Source organism: Xenopus tropicalis, chromosome 2 (genome assembly GCF_000004195.4).
Source record: "Xenopus tropicalis strain Nigerian chromosome 2, UCB_Xtro_10.0, whole genome shotgun sequence".
Classification (NCBI taxonomy): Eukaryota; Metazoa; Chordata; class Amphibia; order Anura; family Pipidae; genus Xenopus; species Xenopus tropicalis.
Window position 1 is genome coordinate 96,456,197 of NC_030678.2, and position 20,568 is coordinate 96,476,764.

General features: G+C 37.6%; 1 protein-coding gene across 1 annotated transcript; it reads left to right on the top strand.

Moving 5' to 3' along the window:
- The first annotated feature begins 75 nt into the window (after window positions 1-75).
- Window positions 76-19,986, top strand: glod4 (glyoxalase domain containing 4). The gene is given in 9 exon segments (NM_204039.2): window positions 76-178; window positions 1,153-1,202; window positions 1,901-2,021; window positions 3,517-3,661; window positions 5,059-5,195; window positions 9,082-9,168; window positions 11,297-11,410; window positions 13,123-13,209; window positions 18,914-19,986. Coding segments are annotated over 9 exon segments (897 nt in total). The 5' UTR covers window positions 76-88; the 3' UTR covers window positions 18,980-19,986.
- Window positions 19,987-20,568: the final 582 nt, after the last annotated feature.

The following is a 20,568-nucleotide window of genomic DNA, read 5'->3' on the forward strand; positions in this document are numbered from 1 at the left end:
CTCCAACAAGAGTGCTTAGACGTCATCAGAAGTCACTCCTGAGCGGCCAGCTGTCTGCTTCCTGCAAAGAATTGCCTCAGGAAGAAAGATGGGCAGCAAGAGAGCACTGCACTATGTCCTGAAAGTTGGGAATAGAGGCCAGACTGCCAGGTTTTACAGAGAGTTGCTGGGAATGAAAGTAAGAAAAGGCAGAAGTGCATCTATTTACAAATATTACTGTAATTTGTATCAACTGGTCATTATTACAATTTACAGTTCGATCTAGTGAGTAACACATTTAATAGAATAAGTGAGATCTTAAGATGGGGAAGTCAGGCTGCTTAAATGGGCACTATACCCACTGTGTCAGCATGAGTTCAGTGAATATGGTTTGTAATTTGGAAAACTGAAATGACTTGAATGAACTTTATAGCAGGAAATTAGAGCTGGGCGGTATGACCAAAAATTTTTATCACGGTATTTTTCAAAATTATATCGGTGTCACGGTATTTGACGGTATTTTTTTTTCCATGCATGATTAGGTGTTAACCCCATTTCCTAATAAATTAGAGAATAATTACTGCAGTATTGAAAATCAGAGTCAGGCAAGCGAAGGATCGGCAACAGAAAGTCGTAAGGTAAATCAGGCAGGCTTAGTTTCCCAGGCAAGGCCGCAGACAACATAGCACAGGAGGAGCCGTTTGATAGCTTTAAATACCCCCCACGCATGCGCAGAACCGGCGCCGTCAGCGCATCGCGGACGTGCACGCTTTGACATGTACGTGCACTTTGACGCACGTGCACCTGGACGCGCATGCGCAACGTCCTGCGGACAACGGGACGCGCGCGTGCACGCAAGGAGGCGCGTGAGACCGGCCCGCACGGGTGAGTACCTTGACACCCCGGTATTGCGATATCTGAAAAATGAATATAGTTTTAAAAAAAAAAAACACCGGTATTCGGTATTAAACGGTATATCGCCCAGCCCTACAGGAAATGCTAAATTATAATGTTTTACAGTAGATAAGGTAAAGTGAGTTAAACATAAAATGGTTCTAACACCTAAGTAAATGCTTACTCCTGTTTGATCTGTACTGATGATTTTCCTGTTTTAAAAAATTAATGGCGTTAAAATATTTCTTACAGAAATGAATAGGGCTTTCTGTTTTCCAGGTACTAAGGCATGAAGAATTTGAAGAAGGCTGTAAAGCTACTTGCAATGGGTATGTTAAACATACATAATAAAATATGCAAAATAAAAATTTGTAGACCCTTAAATGTAGATGTGCAATAGCATCTGTAGTAGAATATATTTATTTTGCACCTTAAATAATCATACCATACTGTATTAACATATTTTCTTTACTTCTTCCAACTCCTTGTATCATTTTGATATCAAACTTAACTTGTTATTGTAAATGTGTAAAGAGTATTGTAGATTCTAGAAATAAAATAAGCATAGACTCATCAGTGTTTGGAAAAGATGGAGGCCTTGTGTTTTAATTGCACAACCCTATGGAATTAGATGAAAGACATAGAATTATTGAGATTTAAAGGTAACTGTTGTAGACAGATCTTGGGGATAATATGTATCTTTTAACATAAAACACACAAAATAAACCGACATTTACTTCTTCTATAAATGCTGGACCACCCTATTTACCTTTATGCAGCATGTTCTCAATAGAATGTATTTTTCTTAATAGAGCATCCTAACTACAACTCTATTACTTTTACACTGTAGTGTGATTACATCACCCTAAAGTAACACATCTTAACTTTTCTATAGAAACAGTAGCCATCAACTAGAGAATATAATGCAAAAGCAGATGTTTCTTTATGTATCTAACATGGTTTAAGGGTATATCTATTTCCAGTCAGCTTAATTTTGCTAATACATATAATGGTTATTATTTTGCAGTCCTTATGATGGGAAATGGAGCAAAACCATGATAGGCTATGGGTCTGAGGACAGCCATTTTGTCGTTGAACTAACATACAACTATGGAGTTGGACAGTATCGCGTAGGCAATGATTTTCTGGTACCTGACAATTATTTATTAATAGTTTATTATGATGTTACATACATATAGTTTTCATTTTAGAGAGAATATTAAAAAATCATATAACTAAGGATTGCAGACATTTTTGTTATTCAGTAATGCTTAGCTGTTTATCATTAATCTGTATTTTTTTTATAAGTAGTACCAATGTGTATGCTAAAAAAAAAAACTTGTTCCTATGTAACAATTTATTTTCCATGTCAAAATAATTTAACCCTGCATATGATCAGCATCGGGGATTAAGGCTAATAGCAAACTGGACTAATTCTCAGCTTGCAAATAAACACAGGCTGATAATCATCTTCTATGCTGGCATCAGCCTTTCCCAAATATGCATTTTGGAGCCAAACGGCCCCGTGTGGCACTAGCCTAAAGGGTTTGGATGGGTGTTGGTACTTAGTGTTGCTGCTAAAAGCATTCTGACTGATGCATCAATCAGCAGCACATTTCTGACCTTCAGGAAAATTGTCCTAAAACTAAGAAGCATTTTGTTTAAAAGGAAATATGGCTAAACTGTTGGAAATTATTCTGGTTTAAACTGCTGGGAAATTCTCTGAATTCCACATTTCAATGTTTATTAAGTCTGCTCCATAGTGTACAAATATAAAACAAATGTAAAGTCTATGCTTACTAAATATTTAAGTAATGAAGAATGAGTATAGGTTAAGGATGTGGGAACTGGGCATACCATTACAGTCCCAATAATTACATATGGCAGGAAAGGTCCAGAGTTGAGCTATAACAAGATATAACACTATGTGGCAGTAGAACAGTGCTTAAGCAGTAAGCATTTCTGAGTAATATTTGCTTGCCCTGCAAATGAACTGGCAAGGCATGGGAAATTACCATGAAAGAAAGTGGAACTTTGAGGTCTTTGCTGGCCACCTATCGAACTGGAGATCATGTGGATGGCAGAATGCTCAGTTTTGCACTGCATGACATTGCAAAGTTTTGATCCCGCTCAATATGCAAACTTGAACAGCATGCTCGGAATGGGATGGACTAAACATCATTCCTGTTTCTTTAGGAGACCACTTTAATTTGTTCGTGAGAGAAATTCTGTCTTCAATTTGATCATCTTATATCTGCCTGAATCTTTGTAGAATAATTTGTGCGTTGTATGTTCCAGTGTAGCCTCCGGGTCTTTATGTTCTTAGATGTGAATGTTTAGTTTGTTATATAGTCTGTTCAGCCTTCATATTCAAAAATGCTAAACTTCTATTCTAACTTTCAAACTGCTGATTGGTTGCTATGGTAAATAGCCTTAGTGACCATATATTAGTTTATATTTCAACCCTGAGAGTTGCATAACCAAAATCAATATTTCAAAAAACACAAAAAATAATTGTCTTAGAATACTGTTGTCTACATAAAACTAAAAGTTAATTTTAAGATAAACTACCCCTGTAGTATTCATAGTATTTATATGCTGTTCTGGTGATGCATTTTGATCCCTCTGTTGTGTTATTGACAGGGCATAACTATTCAGTCAAGCCAGGCTGTGCAACATGCACGCCAGATGAAATGGCTGCTTGCTGAATTGCCAGGTGGATTATTTGAAGTGGTAGCCCCTGGAGGATATACATTTTATTTGGAAGACAAAGATCAGCCAAAAACAGGTAAGAAGATCATTAGTAAACTAACCAATTTTGGTTGTTTTTTTTTTATATAATAGAAGGCACATAGTGCATGGGGAGGAAAGTTGCTCATTGAAAGCCCATGTTTATCTGTTTACTGAGGCATTAGGAAAATAGGATGATGTAAAAGAAAATGGCAAAGCCCTACATATTTGCATGCATTATATACACTTAAAGGAAACATTTTAAGTGAATTTCCAATTTTAAAACAATCCATCTTTGTGTTTGCCGAAGTATATATTAAGGGTAATGACACACATGCACTTTCCCCATGGTCAAGAAAATGCCATGAAAATACCTTTCCATTACAAGTACAGGTATGGGACCCATTATCCAGAATGCTCGGGACCAAGGGTATTCCGGATAAGAAGTCTTTCCGTAATTTGGATCTCCATACCTTAAGTCTACTAAAAAATCAATAAAACATAAATTAAACCCAACAGAATTGTTTTGCATCCAATAAGGCAGTGATCCCCAACCAGTAGCTTGTGAGCAACATGTTGCTCACCAACCCCTTGGATATTGCTCCCAGTGGCCTCAGCAGGTGCTCATTTTTTTGAATACTTGGCTTGGAGGCAAGTTTTGGTTGCATAAAAACCAATAAAAACCCAGTGTAAAGCCAAACAGAGCCTTCTATAGGCTGCCAGTCCACATAGGGGCTACCAAATAGCCAATCATAGCCCTTATTTGGCACCTCCAGGTAACGTATTCATGCTTGTGTTGCTCCCCAACTCTTTTTACATTTAAATGTTGCTCACGGGTAAAAGAGGTTGGGGATCGCTGCAATAAGGATTAATTATATCCTAGTTGGGATCAATTATAAGGTACTGTTTTTTTATTACAGAGAAAAAAAAAATCAATTTTAAAATTCTGAATTATTTGATTAAAATGGAGTCTGAGAGATGGGCTTTCCGTAATTCGGAGCTTTCTGGATAACGGGTTTCCAGATAACAGATCCCATACCTGTATATTGGAAAGTTTCTTAGAATGGTGGACTCCTTTTACCTACCTGCTTTTTTTTTTTTTTTTGTAACTTTGGCACAAATAGAAATTTTAATCTGTCTCTGAAAGGTATATGGCATTCTTTTACATTCTTCTTCTAATGTCATTGGAATGAATAAATAATATTACTCTAGGCTATATACAAAATTGCAAGTGCCATTGAAAATATGTACATTATATATTTTTTCTGGAATAAACATTTCGGGGTTCCTTACTTTACCAGTAGAGCAGCAAGTGCCTTGTTCTCAGACAGGCAGTAATGATGGGGGCGTAGAAGATTCTGTGTCTCAGCTTGGTGCACCCTTATTGCTGTACTATGCAGTGGTGTAGCCTAAAATTGCTGGGTTGCTATTGTTTCTGCAATGCATGTGTTTCAGACCCAGTGCGAAGGGTAGCACTTGCTGTCTCTGACCTGCAGAAATCTTTACACTACTGGTCCAGTCTATTGGGAATGAAAATTTACAGTAAGGATGAAACCAAGAAGAATGCCCTTTTGGGATATGGAGATAACCAGGTAATGTATTCATTGTGTTACAGGGGTGTTTGTGAAACATCAATATTTCTGCATAAATATGATCTAAAACATGACCTGTCCTAAAGCTAGATAATGAGATCTCAATTAAGCAAATCAGACAAAAACTGTACTTCTTTTATTTATTGAGGAAAATTATCCAAAGCTACATATATCTGTGTGTGGCAAAACTATGCAAACCTTAGCTTTCACTAACTGATGTCCCCCCTTAGGGTAGCAACAACTGCAACTAAACTTTTCCAGGAACTGTTGATCAGTCCTGCACATCAGCATGGAGGAATTTTAGTCCATACCTCCTTATAGAACAACTTGGGGATGTTGGGCTTCCTTGCATGAACTGCCCGCTTGAGCCCCTTCCACAACATTTGGAACTATCCTTTGGTGTTGTAAGGTCGTTATCTTGCTTAATGACTTTTTATGTGCTTACTTTCTTGTGAGCTTCAGTTAATGGACAGTTACCCTGACATTTTTGCTGGCATAATTAAGAATGTTTATTTCCATCAGTCATGCAAGCTGTCTTGGTCCTGAGGTAGCAAAGCGGGCCCAAACCACGATACTGCAACCCCAGTGTTTCACAGATGGGATAAGGTTCTGCTGTATTTGTCCTATGCCAAGCATAATGCATTTTATTCAAGTTAAAAAGTTTAGATTTGGTCCCATTCGTCCATGGAACATTCTTCCAGAAGCCTTTTGACTTCTTATCCATGTGGTCTGCAGATGGGCAGCAATATTCTATTGAATACTAGTGCAGTGTTGACCCCCAGGCTCTTTTTGCTTAATGCATCAACCGGCAATTTTTCCCTACTGCCCGGTTCTGCTACAGCACCCATCTCATGAGCCATATTAAAATAGTTCAGAAGCAGGTAGGACTCACTTTATTTGCTGCAGCACACAATCCTACCTTTCTCCTTCCTAAAGAGATGCTGACACCAGAAATTAAACCTTGTCTTTGCATGAGCTTCATTTTTGCCATAAAATATTTACCCAATGCTTTTATATTGCCTGTCTGATCCCCCATGTTCCCCTATAAGGGGGCTGCCATATTTGACCAGCAGGAGGCTGTTAGCATTAGAAGCTATAACTGACAGGCTGAGAATGGACAGTCAGGTTGGTAAAACAGTCAGGTTTAGGAACTTCAAGTGACAATTACTTACAAAAGCAAATCTCTCAGCAAAAATCAATCAACACGGCCTATAGGCAACTTTTTATGTACATTCATATTTTGAGGAGTCGTTTTTTAGTGTCAGTATCACTTAAGCCTTAAGAAAAATCCACCTGTGTCAGAAAAGCCTTTTTTGTGACCCAGTCTGTATCTCTGCCTGCACCCAAATTAAGCTACAAGCTATTGAAACAATAACCATGTTTTTGGGGGGGGATACAGATCTCAGGCCTGTCTGTGTGTTACCCATGTTCTACTTTCACCTCATCCTTCCTCATCCAAGACGCATAAGATGTGAAACTGTGCTGTGGTAAAAGAAATAAATAAATTTAGGTGGCATAATTGCTTCTTCCAGCCAGCTAGGAGAGTATATGTCAAGGTTTGAATCATTCTTGTTATTACACACCCAGTCATTTCTAATGGCTCATTACTCCTTCAGGGAGCATGACATGATCAGTTATTAGTTGAACATTTAATTTGTGTAAATTTGTGAGTAAATTAAATTAATTATAAATGACAGCAGAAAAAGCTTGCTTATTGATATTTGTTAGCTGAATGGTATGTTGGGTTACAGTTGACAAGCTTGTTTTTTTTTGACTACTGATGCAAACAAGGTGGTGTCAGAATGTCAGGAATTCTGTCATAAAGTTTCCGAGTATAGAAACTGGGAACTCACACAAGCCTCTTGCCTGTAAACATGGAGCTTTGCTGTTGTACAAGTTGTTCACTTGTGCAACATCCCGGGCAATTTCCACCTTCTATAATGGGATGCAATTTTGATTCTACACAATGTAGATGTTACCGCTCTCTTGCCCTTTGATAATACTTGTGAATCTAAAGGAGAGGGAACAAAATTTTATATAAGGAAGCATTTAACTTGGTTATTGATGCACATTAATGTATGGCTTGCTCCTGTACACAATTAGATGCAAACAGGTTCAGACAGGCTGGCTGGGTGTCAAGGGCCAAATGTGGGTCCAGTAGTTTATCAACAGTTGTACAACATCAGTGTTCATTTCTTCATCAACCTCAGCCAGCTGGTTTGCATTTATTGAATGGAAGTCACAGCACTTCACAGAGTGTCCATATACAGAGATTATGCAGGAAGGACATATGCTTTATGCAACATCAAGCCACTGTTTCAGAAGCAGTTTGTATTTATTGGCTAGTCAACGATTTTTAGTACATAGAGATAGGTGAGATTTTTTATTTCTATTTATGCTATTTATAATGACTTGGGGAATGGATTCCAAAGCTAATTTTACTGGGAGATGTGTGAACTGAGTGTGGTTTATTACCATTTTGTGGTATATAACTGCTAGTGCTTCCCAAATCGAGCAGTCCAAGTGGGACAATATATCTGTGATTATATACACACACTACACAATATTAAGGTGAAAGACCCTGCTGCTGCTGCTCCTCTCTATCTCTATTTTGTTTGATAAAGAGCAGGCTGCCACTGCATATCTGGTGCCCTAAAATGTGAGTAATAAAGGGATTTTAAAGGATTTTAATCAGTGCAATGTAATTTGAAGAGAATGCACATATCTTTTGTTTTTGTAAACAACCTTAGGGCGTGCACCCAAATGTTAAGAGAGCTGAAATATGAGAGCGTGTTTTCCTGAAACTTTATTTCTGATCTATGCTCCTTCTACCCTTTTTGCTCTCAGTTAACTTAATAACTATAGCCGTTATTTGAAGCAAACGCACCAGTTTTACCGGTGTAGAGCAACAGTACATTATATTAATTACCTTAAAACAAATGTTGCCATTTACAATTTGGTTTATCTGATAGCCAATTTGCATCCGCAAGTAGATAATACTACTGTTGAAGCCACTCCTTTGTTATCATGTGAGTTCTAAGGGCGATGACACACGGGGTGATTAGTCACGGCGACTTACAATTAACTCAGTCGCGGTGACTTAACGCCCATAGAACTTAATCGCATCACCGCGACAATTTGTGCATGCAATTTCGTCCCGCGAGTAATCACCCTGTGTGTCTTCGATCTAAAGGTGGCCATACACAGTAAGATTTGCATGTTTGGCAAGGGCCATGCGATCACATTACCTGTCCAATCAACTCCTAGATGATTTCCAGTCGGGTAGGGCAATAGGGGGTCCTCATACAAGGGCAGATACGCTGCCAAATTGGCCTAATACACATTTAGCTACACAACGAAACACTGCTACATAGCAGAGAATGTTATTTTGTTCTCTTTGGATCCAAAACAGTCAAGTAAGCAATTTTGGAGCAGATTTTGGACTAAAATACACACTTGCTTGTTTTGGATGTGAAATTCGCTCCAAGTCCCTGCACTTGGGCTGATACAATGTCACTGGGTGCAGGGACAGGCTGATGCTACCACAAAGTAAGGTCAAAGTCTATACTCTATATTTTTCTATATTCTATATAATTGTATATATTTTTCAAGCGTAATAGTAAGTTTGATGGCACTTGCTTTTTGAGAAACTGGTTTAATTAGCAGGTGGCATAATATTTTTTGTTTTTGTAACCTGCTTTGGGGTCTTGTGACTCCATTCTTAAAACTTTATTAACTGTGATAGTCAGCACACCCATTACCTGTGGGGATTTGATTAATGAGTAGATAGTGCTGGCTAGTCATTGTCACCCTCTGGTTTTCTTTTGCTTATTATTTATTCCTTATGCCTTCTTCAGTCTGACAAAGTTATGCATTTATTTTTCAGTGTAAGTTGGAACTACAGGATATTGGTGGGCCAGTGGACCATGGGACAGCGTTTGGCAGAATTGCCTTTGCTTGCCCTAAAGATGAGGTAATATTGTCTTGCCTGTTGGCAATTATTTCTTCATTAATATTCTCCTTTGTTCTCAGACCAACCACACTTTATAGCTAGCTTGGTATGTGCCACATAGGTTTAGTGAACCTGTCCTCTCTGGCAGCCTTTTCCCATTCTGTTAAATAGGTCAAAGCTGCCTTAGGATATTGGCAGATGGAATGTTTTGTCACCTGTGCTTAATCTCTTCCAGCATGGCCAACAAAACATCCATTTGTATTTGTAACACTTATCTGGGGCAGGCAGGTAAGGCAGAAGGACACAATGCAGGGCTTCAGGATGCAGATTCTGCCCAGTGTACAGTCTGGGCGCAGCACAAGATGATCCAGGAAGTGAAGGCAGCAGCAAACACATGAATTCCACATGTCTGCTGCTAGTTGCCTAGGTGGTGGGAAGAAGAAGCGGAAACACTGGAACAGTATTAATGGTTTCACCACCAGAAGGAGCTCAATATTGTTTACAAGCTATGGCAGGTAGGGCCTTGTTTGCTGAGACTGTAAGTAGGGATGCACCAAATCCAAGATTTGGTTTGGGATTTGGCTAAGATTCACCTTTTTCAGCAGGATTCGGATTTGGCCGAATCCATGGTCCTGGCCGAACAGAATCGAAATTCTGAAAATCATGTGACTTATCCCCACTGCTGTGTGTGCAGTTCTTTTTCTACCTGCCATGCCTTTTTTTGCATCTTTCACAAAGTATTTCGGGTTTAGCCGAATTCCAAAACAGTGGATTCGGGCATCCCTAATTGTAAGTTTTACAGTCTACAGTAAAAAAAAAGTGATTTTGAAAGCCTCCTATAGGACTCAATAGCTCTCTGCAGCTCCAACCTGGCGTAAGGAAAGTCATGATACCGAAGCTTGAATGAATCCAAAACTTTCGATATTGGCGCAAAGTACAAAAAAGTTGAGAAAATTAACGAAAAAAAAAAGCAAAAAATAAGCATAGTTCTAAAACTTAAAAAAAATATGAATTTTTTGTATTCGGACTCAATCGTACTTTGATGAATGTGCCCTTAACTGTCAGTTATTTTTTGGGGGTTAGATCCCCTTTTAATAGAAATACAAAAGGGTGTTAGAACAGGCAGATGACATGTACAATGACATGTTAATGTAAATTGGTAAATACATTACTGAAATGAATAAACTGTGGCAAAGCTGCCATCTGAATTAAGACAAGGGGTCTTTTATTAATGCACATTTTTGTGTGAGGTGCTTCACACTGGGGAAAATGTCAGTCAAACAAATCAAACTCCCTAAACTTTAATCACATAAAGCATTTAACTATGCTTTATATATATATATATATATATGTTTATTTATGTTTGCACACAGATCGTTGCCAGGACATGACTACAACAACATTCTTCGTTTATTGTTACACCAAAATGGTCATTCTCTTGGAGCAGCAACTATTTTTGTAGAAAGTGATAGTATATATAGAATTGTGTCCTGGTGTTTGCCATTAGTGGAGATTTGCATAAATGCAGAGTTGCTGACTGAAAAGGACCTGTTTTCTGGAATTAATGCTTAGGGTCTCACTAATGCCAATTTCAAGTGCGGATGTGATTGTGACCACAACACTTATTTTGTAGATGCTGCTTTTAAAGAAAAGCAACACCAAAAACATCAAAGTGTTTAAAGTAATTAAAATATAATGTAATTATTGCCCTGCACTGGTAAAACTAGTGTGTTTGCTTCAGAAACACTACTATAGTTTATATAAATAAGCTGTTTTTTAGCCATGGGGGCCTCCATTCAAGTTGGGAAAAAAGGAGAAAAGGCACAGGTTACATAACAGATAACTAATAAAACACCAATGTATTTCACAGAGTTTATCTGTTATCTGCTATGTAACCTGTGCCTTTTCTACTTTTGAATGGCTACACAGAAAGGTATTTATATAAACTGTATTAGTTGTTCTGAAGCAAACACACAATGTTTACCAGTGTAGGGCAGCAGTACATTATAGTTTAATTACTTTAATACATTTTCATTTTTTGGTGTTACTGTTCCTTTAAGGAAAAAAGTAAAGGGTACAAAACCAAATCTATTGGTATGACACTAATACTGTATTGCATTGAATAACTGAATTTCTGTTTTTTGGTTAGCTTCCAAACATCGAGGCAAAGATGAAAAAAGAAAATCAAAAAATTTTGACTCCTCTAGTAAGCCTGGACACACCTGGAAAAGCCACTGTTCAAGTTGTAATTTTGGCTGATCCTGTAAGAAATTTAGAAATACAATTTTTTTTTCTAATGAACTTTTTGCTAGTTTGGTAAAACTATTTTGTGTTATTTTGTGTGTAAAACTTTGTGTTATGCAAAATCAGTTTCAGTGTGCTTACTAAATCCTGTTCTGTGCGTTTCTTACTTAGTTGACCAAGATGACAACTCCCATTGACTTCTATAGAAACTTGCAAGCTTTTAGATGACAAATCTTTACTTTTGAGTTTTTTTGCATTTTATGAGATGGGATGAAAACATAATTATGCCTTTCTATAGGTCAGTGCACCAGAGGTCACCCCTTTAGATTACAGAAACAGAACTTTCATTTGAAGCAGCGTAGGTGGCTTTTCACAGTGAGGGCAGTGAGGTTATGGAATGCCCTTCCTAGCGATGTGGTAATGGCAGATTCTGTTAATGCCTTTAAGAGGGGCCTGGATGAGTTCTTGAACAAGCATAATATCCAAGGCTATTGTGATACTAAAATCTACAGTTAGTTTCGATGTTGGTATATATAGTTTATGTATGTGAGTGTATAGATAGGTCGGTATGGGCTTGTGTGTTTGTGCTGGGCTCGCTTGGAAGGGTTTAACTGTTTAACTATGTTGGAACATGCCAGAGTTAACCTGCTGTTAAAATATTGATCCAGATTCAGTTCAGTGAGAAAAAGGTTTATCACGTGGACTATATTCAATTTGGGATGGAATTCAATTTAGAAAAATGGTTTATCAAATGAAAACTCTATTGAAGTTCATGGGAAAACACTGGAAGTGAATTAGGAGAAAAGTTTTTTCTCCTCGAATTGAATCTTGTCCATGAGTTTTCACGTGATAAACCTTGAGATAACATTTTTCTCACTGAATCAATCTGGATCATTATATGAATATTATGCCAAGTCTGTATTTTATTCTATTTTGCTTACAGTATAAAATAAAACTACAAACACGCTGAAAGCCTCTTTTTTTTCTTTAGGCTCACACTAAACATTTTATAGGTAGCTGATAAATCCTATTTTATAATATAAAAGGCATGATTTGTCAACAGACATTTGTTTCTATGCTGTAACAGTATATATTCCTTTAATAAGCATGTATGGAAAGAGATTAGGAACTATTATCCTTATAATGAAACATTAGGTCAAATTATCCAATTTGGTTGAGGCGGGGATGAATTATACAGAACCATTTCCAGATTAGCAGATGCTATTTATAGCTGGCTAGAGAGTGGTTTAATTGCCCCAATCTCCCTATGTAATGCCATCCCTTGAGTAATGAAACCATGACATATAACAGTATATTTTGGCATTTTGAGCAATAAATTGAAGCTTGTTTGAATAGGTAATTTGTCAACTTTTAGTATGTTGTAGAATGTCCTATTATTGCAGAACAAGAAACTAAATAATTCATAAACTACATAAAAAAAGACCAGTTTCAAATTTGTCTCACAATATCACTTTCTACATCATACTAAAAGTTGTTTTAAACGTGAAATACATTACCCTTTAAGATCATCCCAAACCTGGTGCTTTATCCATGTTTTTCAGCCTGTCTTGCTGTATGGGGGTGGCAACCCAAAATAAGGATGAATTTTAGCTCACAATATCATTTTAATATCAGATTATGGGGAGTTAAATGTGACCTGCGTGTTTTTATTTTTTTCCTCAAATCTGAATGGTTTTGAGACAACTGATCTCATTTATTTTTCTTTTGTAGGATGGCCATGAAATTTGTTTTGTTGGTGATGAAGCATTTCAAGAACTGTCTCAGACCGATCCAACTGCAGACAAACTTCTTAATGATGTAAGTTACAGCATTTACTAAATACATCAAATGTCACTGACCAGTGGATAAATGAAACCTCTAAAATGGCAAACCTTATAGCAGAAATCAAGACCTGCAGTTTTCAACTTATCTATCAAGGTAATCTAATGTTATCCAGAATGCTTGGGACCAGGGTTTTTTTTCGGATAAGTAGTCTTTCTATAATTTGGATTTCCATACGCTAAGGGGCTGATTTACTAATCCACGAATCCGAATCCCGAATGGGAAAAAATCGGATTGGAAACGAACATTTTGCGACTTTTTCGTATTTTTGGTGATTTTTTTCGGTGCCATTGCGACTTTTTCGTGAATTGTCGCAACTTTTTCGTAGCCGTTACGACTTGCGCGAATTGTCGCTACTTTTTCGTAGCCGTTCTGACTTGCGTGAATTGTCGCGACTTTTTCGTATTGAGCACTAGTAAACGGTGGGCGCAAACCTTTCCGATTTTTTCGTGACGGCTACGAAAAAGTTGCGACAATTTGCGCAAGTCGTAATGGCTACGAAAAAGTCGCAACAATTTACGAAAAAGTCGCGACGGCGATGAAAAAAAACCGCAAAATACCGATCATTATGAAAAAAACGCATTCGGACGCTTTCGATCCGTTCGTGGATTAGTAAATCAGCCCCTAAGTGTACTAAAAATTAATTTAATCATTAAACAGAATAGGTCTGTCTTGCCTCCAATAAGGACTAATTGTATCTTTGTTTGGATCAAGTACAAGGAACCATTATTATTGCAGAGAAAAAGGAAATATTCTATGGGAAATTAGCTTACCATAATTTGAAGCTTTCTGGATAATGGATCCCATACTAAAATAAACCCAATTGGTCTGTTTTGCCTCTAATAATATTTATTTGGACTATTTAAAATGTAGAAACACAGTTAACAGTCCTCTATCTATACGAAAGCCCTTGTTTAGAGCCACACACAAACTAATGGTTTGCATCAACTTTTGCCCAGAATCGGCCATTTAGCTGTTATACTACATGTTTGTGGGCTAAATTATATTAAAATATAATAAAGAGCCCTTATGCAGGCGGCAGTAAATAATAGGAGTCCCTTATAGGGCACATGGACCTCCAATTTCATAGCCATAAATTGATATCCTATTTGATATCCTAAAAACTATTTAGCCATACATGCCTTTATTTATGCACCTTCTTAATGCATTTTATTAAAAAAAAAAAAAAAAGCTTTCATTTACTAACATTAGTGAGTTCTCCTGGGGCAACAACTGATCTTTGTATAGCGCTTAGATTTATTGGCACTATGTATGCAAATAAAAATAATAATAGCAGATGAAAATCAGCAACTCCATCACTCAAAATAATGAGCCACATGGTCACTCTTGGTTAATGTACTGGCAGATATGTGGTGCACTCTGAGGATATGGTTGTGTGCTAGGCACATTACATAAACATAAGCAGATTCCCCAAGACATTGCAGCTTGCATTGACTTTAGAAGAGAACCTATAAAAATTCAGCTTCTTTGTGCATATAACATTTCCTACAACATATGTGTCACTGTGTCATCCTGCAGCTCTCGTGAGGAAATTGTTTCATTATTGTCCTTTAATTACTGCCTGTTGTTGAAGGAAAACTATACACCCAGAATGAATACTTAACCAACAGATATTAAGTGACCTATTAAAAATCTCACAAAACTGGAATATATATATATGTACAAAAATGAGACAAAGATAAATCATTTCAGAACTTTTCCCACCTTTTATGTGACCTATAAACTGTACCACTCAATTGAAAAACAAACTGAAATCTTTTAGGTGGAGGGAAGAAAACAAAAAAAACTAAAATAATGTTGTTGCATAAGTGTGCACACCCTTAAACTAATACTTTGTTGAAGCACATTTTGATTACAGCACTCAGTCTTTTTGGGTATGAGTCTATCAGCATGGCACATTTTGACTTTGCAAGATTTGCCCACTCTTCTTTGCAGAAACACTCCAAATCTGTCAGATTGCGAGGGCATCTCCTGGGCACAGCCCTCTTCAGATCACCCCACAGATTTTCATTTGGATTCAGGTCTGGGCTCTGGCTGGGCCATTCCACCATGCTTTACTGTGAGTTTGGTGTTCTTTTGGTAATGTGCAGTATTGTTTTTGCGCCAAACATTTTTTTTGGAATTATTGCCAAAAAGTTCAACCTTGGTTTCATCAGACCATAACACCTTTTCCCACATGTTTTTAGGAGACTTCAGATGTGTTTTTGTAATGTAGCCTGACTTGGATGTTTTTCTTCATAAGAAAAGGCTTTCATCTTGCCACTCTACCCCATAGCCCAGACATATGAAGAATACAGGAGATTGTTGTCACATGTACCACACAGCCAGTACTTGCCAGATATTCCTGCAACTCCTTTAATGTTGCTGTAGGCCTCTTGGTAGCCTCCCTGACCAGTTTTCTTCTCGTCTTTTCATCAATTTTGGAGGGACGTCCAGTTCTTGGTAATGTCACTGTTGTGCCATATTTTCTCCAATTGATGATGACTGTCTAAACTGTGTTCCATGGTATATCTAATGCCTTGGAAATTCTTTTGCACCCTTCTCCTGACTGATATCTTTTAACAATGAGATCCCTCTGATGCTTTGGAAGCTCTCTGTGGACCATGGCTTTTGCTGTGGGATGCGACTAAAAAAATGTCAGGAAAGACCAATTAGAGCAGCTGAACTTTATTTGGGGTTAATCAGAGGCACTTTAAATGATGGCAGGTGTATGCTGACTCCTATTTAACATGATTTTGAATGTGATTGCTGAATTCTGAACACGGCTACATCCCCAGTTAGAAGAGGGTGTGCACACTTATGCAACCACATTATTTTAGTTTTTTTTTGTTTTCTTCCTCCCTCCACCTAAAAGATTTCAGTTTGTTTTTCAGTACAGTTTATAGGTGGAAAAAGTTCTCAAATTATTTATCTTTGTCTCATTTTTGTGCAGCACAGGAACCTGACATTTTATCAGGGGTGTGTAGACTTTTTATATCCACTGTATCAGTAAATATTGTCCTTTTACATCCTTTACTAATAATGAAATATCTTTATTGTGTGGAGTTACACATTATATGCAAAGTACAAATAGCCAGTCAAACATACCCTTGACAGCTCACAGGAATAATCTGTACAATGAATGCATATAAATATAATGTTTGAGTATGTGTGATATGTGTTTCATATATGTGTGTCTGCCTGGATGTGTGGCCATCTCTCAGGAAGAGAGATCTGTCTGTTCCTCAAGGGAAGAGAGAAGAGATTTTGTGTCTGTCCCTCCTGGGCAGAGAGGAAAAGATTTGTCTGTCCCTCCTGGGAAGAGAGGAAAAGATTTGTCTATCCCTCCTGGGAAGAGAGGAAAAGAGAGACTTGTGTTCCAGAGTATATGCATAGGGGCACATTTACTAACCCACGAACGGGCCGAATGCGTCCGATTGCGTTTTTTTCGTAATGATCGGTAATTTTGTGATTTTTTCGTATTTTTTGCGATTTTTTCGGCGTCTTTACGATTTTTGCGTAAAAACGCGAGTTTTTCGTAGCCATTACGAAAGTTGCGCAAAGTCGTGATTTTTTCGTAGCGTTAAAACTTGCGCGAAACGTCGCGCCTTTTAAGTTTTAACGCTACGAAAAAGGCGCGACTTTGCGCAACTTTCGTAATGGCTACGAAAAACTTGTGTTTTTATGCAAAAATCGTAAAGACGCCGAAAAAAATCGCAAAAAATACGAAAAAGTCGCAAAATGTTCGTTTCCAATCGGAATTTTTCCAATTCGGATTCGAAATCGTGTCTTAGTAAATCAGCCCCATAGTGTCAGTATGTCCCTACCCCCAAGTATCTATAAAAGGCAAAAGCATATGTTAAAAGGCATGCTCAGTCCTTTCTCAAATTAACCTACAAGTGTGTGTGTGAATAATGGGTGTACATTTCATATGCTGTAGAATTATTATTCTGTATGAAAATATTTTACAAACATCCTTTTATAGGCTTGATTATAAATGGCAATAATGCTCAAGGCTGTTGAAGGATTGTGCTGCCCCCAGCCAAACATGAGTTAAAGAATGTTGGAGAGTCAGTATGGCTGGGCTTGGGGCAAGTTGGGGGGGAGTGAATTGTAAATAACGTGTTCATTGAATTATAGGAATGTGTTAGTATCATATTAAGTGGCCTGAAAATCATTTGGCTCTTCCTATCCTTCCTTTAACTACATAATAATATAATGAATGAATGCTTGTGAAATAGGCAAATGTGAAACAAGAGGCTATTATGTATAACTAGGAAAAAAGAATGAAAAATGGGTGTGGGTTCAGCTAAAGCGTAATCCTGACCTTGGTCTGAAATTAATATGGAAAACAGTGTAGTGGGTTTGTGGAACAATTGTCTAAAGTTTTACTGGCTGAAAGAACCTTATCTCAGCCTTCAGTTACTAATTTCAGGTTCTCAATGAAAAAAATCCTAAGGGAATCTTACTCTGCCTATCCTTCATTCTACTTTTCATGTAACAATGGAATTAAAAGTTCAGGCTTACCTGCAGTAAACCATAGTACAGGCTGTAAATATTGATACTTTCTTTTCCCTTCCCAGCTAGTAGGCCAGTAGTGCACATGTTTACTGCCAAAGTAAATATTGGGTGTGTGATTTTGTGCAGCAATTACTTTTCTTATTATGTGTATAAAAGATTTGAAATATGTCCCATATTTAATGACAGAGCTCTCCCTTGGTTTCCCGGAAGTAGCATAATGTATTTTACAGTGGTTCATAGCAATGATCAGACAAACTGTTGCTTGCTCTTTTCACATGGTAACTGAGCAACAGAGTGAGATGAGAAGATTACCCAACAGGTTCCACTTTAACCAAACATCTAGTCCCTTTAACCTTGGGCATGGAATGATTGTTAAAGGGTAAAAAATACCCACCTATTTGCCATAAGCATATGTAAAATAAGTGCATAGACATTGAAAAAATCTGAACTGCTAAAAAATATATTTTTATTAATATAGAAATACATAACTCCTAAGATAGAGAGGAAACCATGATAGTCTGCTTCTGACTCATAGGCATCCCCCCCTTCCTTAGGCTAGCAGAGTCATTCATCCCTATGCTCACATTGTTCCATGCTGAAGTAATGGATTCTAGGACTTGGAAGTCACTTTGCATTCAAGAGCATCTGTGCTACTTCTATTAAGGGAAGCAGAGGGAACTTCGAGTCCTAGAATCTATAACTTCAACATGGACTGTGATGGAAGGGTTGAATAACTCTGCCAGCCTAAAGGGAGGTGGAGAAACGGTCCATGTATGTCAGAGGTAGACCATTATAGTTTCCTTTCAATCTAAAGAATCAAGTATGTTGGTGTGAAAACAGTCCGGATTTTTTTTTTTACAACTGAATGTGACAAACAGGGGGTGTTTTTCTCTTTAAATGAAAAATATAAAACAATAAAAGAAAATGGTTTACAAATTGAAATGGCGGCTGTTTGTACACATGAACTGTCCTTTAAAAAGAAACATTTTTGTAGTGGAAAAATTTTGAGTGGAATATATGCTAGACATGGTTGCACCCTTTTTCCATACTTTTTCCCGACTGTAAACTTTAACGAGTAGGGCACTTTTCCTCCTCTGTCAGTCAGTACTTACAACACTTTTGAATATTATTTACACAAATGTTGACATTTATTTTTCAGGCTATGGACGCAGACAAGAGTGCAGAATGGTTTGCAAAACACAGTAGACAGAAGCCTTCTGCCTAGGTGAACGTGACATATTTTATACCGCCTGAACATTACAATAATAAGCTTCAGTGCAGAATGGAAGAACTTGGCCTAATTCAGCTACACAAATGGAACATGGTGGCCGTCTCATGATTCTAATGCGTGAAATCTATCCTTACAAAACTTTGGTTTTGAATTTATTATATGAATTAGTTATGAATTTGTGGCAAAGTCCAAAAAATGGGCACAAATGTTTTTTGGGGTTTTTTTTGCATTTTTGCAAAATTCAATCTTCTGTTTGAACACTGAGGTGCAACTGGAGTAGTGTACAAAAAAAAAATATTTCTCTGTGCTGCCTGTGTTTGGCTGAGAGGTTAGCAGAAATGTTTGTGTTTAGCAGGAAGGGTGGCTTGTGGCCCTCCTGGAACACCTTTAGCTTGCCTACTAGCAGAAAATTGCTTGGAGCTGCTATGTACTATGGAGGGCTGCACTAACCATATTAAGTACAGGGCTCATTTGTGCATGACAGCCCTGTAAAGAGCCCGCTTAAGAGCAAGGCTGGAAGGAGACCATGATGTGTCTCATCAGGTCATTCCAAATCATAATGTAAAATATAAAAAGCATTGTATACAGTATATGTTGTGATTCAGAGCATTATTTGGGAAGCATGATTCAGTACATGGTCACATCATCCAAAATATTTTTTAAGAGATGAACAACACGCTACAATTTCACCTTGTGCTTAGTCATTATAAGATTATAATTAAAAATTGACACCTACAGAAAAACTAGACCTGACGTCAGAATAAGGACCTGAGCTATCTAAATCCGCCTCTGCTTGTTTGGTACTACAACTCCCTGTATTCTTAAGGTAAAGATTGCCATTTGTCACTATAACAGAAAACCAATTATATGTCATTTTTATAATCTCCTGCCTTCATCATAATCTGCAGTTGCTTACAGTGTTTGTATTTGACAGTGATGTTAAAAATTGCTAGTGAGTGTATAAACTTGGTACCATTGTTTAAACAAATAAAAGTTTAAATAAAAAAAAATTTATAACTGTGTTATTTGACTTATGCTGCTGTACTATAGGAATACCACTGAGTAGCTTTTTGTAATGAGAATTTCTGTTAGCTGCAAGTTGTGCCTAGTACAACTTGCAGCTATCACTGCAACTTTAAGCTAACAACTTTAAGTTAAAGGAGAATGCAAGTCAAAATTTAGAAAGCATACTGCCCAATAGTCCTCCTATTGTTTAGTAAAAACGCCACACTTTTGGCTCACCTAATCAAATATTTACTCAGTCACACTTACTTCACATTTTCTAGTACAGGCAGCCATCTCTAAAAAGGTATTCTCCCTTCCTTTCCCTCCTTGCTTCATACTGCACATGTGTTTCATTCTCTCCCCCCCTCCCCTCTGCCAGATCCACTTCTGATTGGCTGGTGGGCATGTGTAGCTCAGAACAGGAGACAGGATCAAGTTACACACATGCTCAGAGAATAGGAAGGCTGCCGCTGGCACCTACAGGAAGGACAGAGAGATTTCAGTGATGTCACTGTAGTCTTCACACTGCCGTAGGCTGCCAGCACCATATCTCAGAGAAGCAAGCAGGGATCTAGGAA